Here is a 6,276-nt window from a genome sequence, read left to right on the forward strand (position 1 = left end):
TTACGTTGTCTTGCTCGCGAAAAAGAAGGGAAAAAAGAATCAAGTTATAAAATATAATGCCGATGAGTTTACTGTTAGCGAGCGAACATTGAATACCATCTCTACTCTCTCATAGAGATCCTAGTTACTACTACACTGCACAGGAAAGGAGAGAAAGAAAGAAAAAGAAGAAGAATATGATATATTTTGCTAATTCTTTTAACATTATTTATTTCTCGATATTCTCTTGTTGAACAGCTAACTTTTATACAGATCCGTCAACACTTCGGCAGTTGTTTATTGTAATACTGATTGTGTTGTTTAATTGTTTTACGGCAAACTGAAGTGAATGCTTATAACGTTTTTTTTTTACGCTTTGATACATTCTATTACCCAGTTAACATTCCTCATAGCACGCGGCTTATGTAATCAGTAGTGACAATATGCTGTGATCAGTGAATATGTTATTCGATGTTAGGTAGTTCAGATCCCTCCTAACAGTTGCATTTTGGGTGAAAAACTGCCAGATGGCATCCAATAGTTGTCTCAGAAATTGTCAATAAAATCTGCCAAATGTTCTCATTTTATGTTTTTTTAATGGTTTTATGAAGTGCATATTTCACTTACGTACAAAATAAACGGGGCACATACTCTTATTTCCTGATGCCATGCTGAGAAACATTTCACAAGGTAAAGAAATGCGTTAGAAGCTGTTTCAACGCCCAATAAAATAGCATTGTCAAGATTACAATCGCCTGAAATAGTCCTGCCAACATATACAGATGAGTGCATTACACCTAACTCTTTTTTCCATTCATACGAGGTGCCTTTAATACGTACTTTTACATTTTGTACGACCATTTAAAATTGTCGTAGACGATTGAAAATTTAGTATGTTATTGCTATATGTCTTTCTTTACATAGGAGTCACCACTTATCAAGACCCAGATAGGGGATCGGAGCGTTGATGATGTAAAGGTAAAAGCTTGGTTTTAGATGCATTAAAAGTAACCAGCCATATCTTCGCCATTTTACCACAGGCTCAAGATAAGAGGAGATAGAATCAGAGAGAGAGAGCTTTGTAATTTACGACGTTTGATGTGCTGCCATAGATTGTAGTGTTGTCAGCAAAAATGATCTAATAATCTGATTTGGAAGATCATTGATGTAGATCAGGAAGAAAGTTGAGCTCAGGATGGACCCCTAAGTGACTCCAGCATGGCTGGATATCTTATGAAGTACACTTTTGCCATACCCTATCAAAGGCCTTTGATTTGTCACGACCAATTGCCCTAGAAAGGAAACATCCATAGAGAGATTAGCTAATCCTATGAGATATAACCGGAAGCATCTCTGCAGTAGATCTAGCAGAACGGAAACCATATTGCATGTCACTAAGAAGGTTATTTTAGCTGAGGTGGTTGACTACTTCTCTATTTAACACAGATTTCAGAGACTTACTCATGGCGCACAGGAGACATTGTGGAAATTATCTTCCACCATCTTTCTTTCCTTTTTCTTTCCTTCTTTTTGCTGCTCTGTTCTTCCTTCCTTTCTTCTTAACCCCTTTCCTACCCCCTTCCCTAGCTTCCCCCTTTTTTTATGTCACCTGACTCCCTTATGCCCGTTGATTGGATGAGACGTGTGTGATATTTTGAGTTAAAGTGGTCAGTTGTGAACAAGGCTTCGAGGAGACCAGAAGCTTCCAGTAAGTGCTCCCCTCCTTTTCCCCCCTTCTTCCTCCTTCTCTATCTCTCTTTCCTTCTATTTCCCTTCACTCTCTAACCCCGTTTTGGTTACTACTACAAGGACTCTTGTAAGCCAGATGGACATTTTTGGCAGCCCATAGAGGTCAAAAACCTTTCCTTTAGATATCTCTGTTAATAAATTCTATTTCTCCTATTTTTCTCTTTTTGTTTGTAATTTTTTCCTTCAGTTTCAGAGTTAGTAGTAACGATTAATTGTTTAAGAAGAATTAATTTCCACGATACAAAGTGGATAATAAAATTTCTTCACTCTACCAAAAATAGGTACTCATAGAGTTAATAACTCTGCCAGTTTAGTAAGCTACTCTCTGCTAAACTGGTCTGGGCTTATTGATGACCGGCTGCTGTCCATCGCGTAGATAGTACCCCCTCCTCCTTTTTTCTTCTTTGTTTCTGCGTCGGCCATTTTGGCTTCTTGTTCCTTTTTTTACAGGCATTTTTGGCGCCAAGAAGGGTTGTTGGTGGCGCGCGCGCCAAGAGGGGAGTGGTTTAGCATTTAGCCTTTGATAGGTTAGAAGGGGCGGGGTTTAGTATTCTAAAATGACTACCTCTCCCACTACCTCAATGTTATTTGAAAAAAGAAAGATTAGAGACGAAATCTTAACGGTGTTTGAGTTCTTGGACTCGTTAGACGAAATAAACGAAGCAGGTTATACATTGTATAAAAAGCAGATAGATGATTACACTGCTTCGGAGGATTTGTTAGAAGAGCAAATTATTAATGCTTACTTAATTGAGGGAACAGAAGAGGGGGAGATAAGGTCATTTAGTAGGGATTGCGCTCTTCATCGAGTGAAGGTTTTGGAAAAATTGTCGAGACTCAAGCCTTCGGTGGAAATGAAGGATAGTGCAAATCTCAAAGTCTCTCTTATTAAGGAGAAACGTCTGGAGATAACGCCCAAAATTGAATTCCCAAGTTTAGTAAAAATAAGGAAACATATCCTCGGAAGGTGGCTAGTATACCTAAGAAAACTTTTTCTCCTAGGTTCTTGGGTTCGTCAGATGCTGAAAAGCCTTCCACGCTGGAAAACTTTCATATCCAGTCTACTAAGATTGGATTTAAGTGTAATTTTTGCCGAACCAATAACCATAACGGTTATTCCTGCAGGTTTTTTCCTTCTCATGCAGAGCGGCTGAGGAGGTGTATGGAGATTGGCTTATGTAGCAAGTGCTCGAGCCCTTCTCATGCAGAAGAGTCATGTATTTGCAAGAGTATGGAATGTGCTGGCTATGTAATAAGAAGGGTCACTGTAGAGTGCTGTGTCCTTCTGTTGGGGGTGAATCTACTGCTTCTATTGCTTGTTGGCACTTGAATAGCTCTTCGTTGCTGCCTGTTGTTGAGGTTGCCATCAACAATGGATCTGGTGACACTGGTAGTGAGCGATCCTATTTGTCTGGAAAAATGTTGGATGCCTTTTCTGATATTGATACTCCCATGAGAGATCGTAAGTTTCTGATTAAGACCTTTTTGGGAAAAGAAGTTAAACACTTGAAGGAAGTTAATCTTCAAGTGTGGTTTCCAAATTCATGCCATTCTGTGTTCTAGGTGGATGATTATATGGACCTTTCGTTTCGTGTTCACGGATTGAATTCTGTGGTAGAAGACCTTTAGAAACACCAGGTCAAATTGGCTGCTAATTTCTCGGAGTTGATAGATGACACTTTGCCAGTATATGGTTTACTGGGTGTGGACGTGCTTAGGTTTTTGGGACCTATGAATTTAAAGGAGTTTGGAGAGGGCCTTGTGTGGGAATTTCCCCAAGGAATGGTTTTGTTTGGTGATCTGGCGGATTTTGGGTCTCCTCCTCCCAAAGACCTGGAAAAGGGGTTGGAATTGAATTATGCTCAAGTCGTCAAAGAACACTCTGTGTGCGACCTCACTCATGTATATTTTGCGTTGAACCCCAAGTCTGTGTATACTGATCCGTTCAGTTGTTTTGAGGAGTCTACTGTTGAGAGAACTTTGGAAAATGTTTAGTTTGGAAACCATAGGTATTGTCGAGGAGGAATTCAGTGATTTCGATAAGAATATGATTGAGTCTTTTCGCTCCTCCATTCGCTTCATAGATAACTGTTACTATGTCAGTTTGCCTTGGAATGAAGAAAAATTAAAATCGGTGCCTGCTAATCATCAGGTGTCTTTGTCAGTTTTGAATCGCGTATCGAAGAAGCTGACGGAACAGGGGTTGTACGAAGATTATTGTCAGGTCTTCTTAGACCAAGAAAAGGAAGGAATAATTGAAAGGATTGTGGTTACTCCTTCCGATTTTAACAAATATGTATGGATTCCTCCTCGACCGGTGATAAAACAGGATTTACAGTGCACTACCAAGATTAGACCGGTCTTCAATTGTTCTTTGAGAACCGGTGGGAAACCTTCTTTAAATGACTGCGCTTATTCTGGTGTCAATATGTACACGGACATGCTGGGTTTGCTTTTGCGGTTTCGGATGAACCAGTATGTTCTACTGGCCGATATTCGGAAGGCCTTTTTAATGATTCGTTTGAATGACGAATGTGACAAAAATAGATTCTGCTTCTTTTTAAGATTGGGTGATGAGTTGATCTGCTTTAGATACAACACTCTTATATTTGGCTTTGTATCCAGTCCTTTCATACTGAGCTAGATGGTTCGATATCATGTGGAGAAATACCCTCCTGGTCCTTGCAGGGAGATGCTTTTGGGCCACTTCTATGTGGACAACCTGGTGAAAACTCATAATTCTGCTGAAGTTCTGATGCAGCTTTACTTGGAAGCTGTTTCTGTCATGGGGGAAGGTGGATTTTCCTTGAGGAATTGCTGTAGAAACAATGAAGTGCTTGCTAAGCGAATGTTGCAGGATAACAGTCTCTCCTCCCACGGTTCTGACACTGAGAAGGTATTGGGCTATTTGTATAACCCCTCCTCTGACAAAATGCGAGTAAGTTCTTGCATTGAAGGAAGATCAGTATCCTCTAAGAGGGATATTTTGTCTGTAAATTCCTCTGTATTTGACCCCCTTGACTTAATGCTCCCTGTTACTATTAAAGGTAGGATCCTTCTTAGTAAATTGTGGAAGTTGAAAGTATCCTGGGACCAGCCGGTCCCACCCGACATTATGGTTGACTGGGAGAATTTGTATAAGGATCTGGTACGTATCAGGGAGCTTGAATTCGACCGTTACTCCGTGGCTTCCGATTCTTCCGCCATGTTGATAGTGTTTTGTGATGCCTCGAACCTGGCCTATGGAATCGCGGTATATTTACATCAGCATGGAGAAGCCAGACTGATATTCGCTAAAGCCAGGGTTGTTCCCTCTGTTAAGAGAACCTTACCCACCTTGGAGCTGTTAGCGGTATATTTATGCATGAAGCACATTTCTGTTCTGGTGAAAATACTCCCTTTGGAAGTGCTCAGTTCTGTGATTATCGCTGTAGATGCACAGGTAGTACTGTCCTGGGTTTTATCTGACAATGTCCATACGAAATGTCAATTCACTCGTAACCGGTTAAAGGATGTAAAAGCGATGGTAAAAAATCTTAGTGATAAAGGTTTGACAGTGAAGTTTAAGTATGTGAAGACTGATGACAATCCTGCTGACTTTGTCACGAGGGGTATGTCCCTGAACAAATTTAAAATGATTTTTACTCGTTGGTTATTCGGGCCTGAATGGTTGAGAGGAGATAACTTGATCTGGCCTAGTTATGACCTTAATTGTCTTAATCCGGCTAGCCAGATGTTGATCAGTACAGTTACTGGTTGTGAACCTGTCATTCAGGGCAGTTATATAATTGAAGTAGAGAGAATTTCTTCGCTGAAGAAGCTCATTGGAGTTTTGATAAAAAAAACCCTATGAAGCCTCGTCCTTACTGGTCCTTGGGAAGGGTGGTTAATCTAACTTCTGGGTCGGATAGCTTAGTTCGGTCAGCTTTAATCAGAAGGAGTGATGGCAGCACTCAGGAACATTCCTTAAGGAACTTGTGTCCTTTAGAACTTTCCATAACCCACTCTCACCAACCTTCTAACGATGGAGAGGGCAATTCTCTGAGCTCGGGGACTAGTCGGGACAGGGAAAACTTTCAGTCTAGGCCTGTAAGGTCTGTTAAATCTTTAAATGAAAGAAATCCTGAATACGTTTGGTATTAGATTGTTGTTTGAAGATTTTTTTCTTTTTGTCTTTTTTCTTTTTAGGGAGAGTGTGGAAATTATCTTCCACCATCTTTCTTTCCTTTTTCTTTCCTTCTTTTTGCTGCTCTGTTCTTCCTTCCTTTCTTCTTAACCCCTTTCCTACCCCCTTCCCTAGCTTCCCCCTTTTTTTATGTCACCTGACTCCCTTATGCCCGTTGATTGGATGAGACGTGTGTGATATTTTGAGTTAAAGTGGTCAGTTGTGAACAAGGCTTCGAGGAGACCAGAACTTTCCTGTCGGTCTCGGATAAAAAGGGACGCCTGGAATTTACTAAGGCGTTGAACAACTCTGTCTTGACGAGACATTAAAGTCGTTGAAAAGAAGAACCTAGTTTTCTAAGACACTTGAAAACTAATACTATT

The 6,276-nt window shown here is 40.4% G+C and overlaps 2 protein-coding genes across 2 annotated transcripts; both read left to right on the top strand.

Moving 5' to 3' along the window:
* Positions 1–3,775: 3,775 nt before the first annotated feature.
* On the top strand, positions 3,776–4,372 carry LOC145279919 (uncharacterized). Its single transcript, XM_080131482.1, has one exon. It carries the CDS (start codon positions 3,776–3,778, stop codon positions 4,370–4,372), a length of 597 nt encoding a protein of 198 aa, XP_079987608.1.
* LOC145279923 (uncharacterized) lies at positions 4,373–5,581 on the top strand. The gene has a single exon (XM_080131494.1). The coding sequence runs from the start codon at positions 4,373–4,375 to the stop codon at positions 5,579–5,581; it is 1,209 nt and encodes a 402-aa protein (XP_079987620.1).
* Positions 5,582–6,276: the final 695 nt, after the last annotated feature.

Source organism: Euprymna scolopes, chromosome 1 (assembly GCF_053919585.1).
Source record: "Euprymna scolopes isolate OS-2025 chromosome 1, ASM5391958v1, whole genome shotgun sequence".
Classification (NCBI taxonomy): domain Eukaryota; kingdom Metazoa; phylum Mollusca; class Cephalopoda; order Sepiida; family Sepiolidae; genus Euprymna; species Euprymna scolopes.

Excerpts from the sequence above, each read along its gene's own strand:
- LOC145279919 (XM_080131482.1), top strand. The coding sequence starts at position 3,776 with ATGATTGAGTCTTTTCGCTCCTCCATTCGCTTCATAGATAACTGTTAC.
- LOC145279923 (XM_080131494.1), top strand. The coding sequence starts at position 4,373 with ATGGTTCGATATCATGTGGAGAAATACCCTCCTGGTCCTTGCAGGGAG.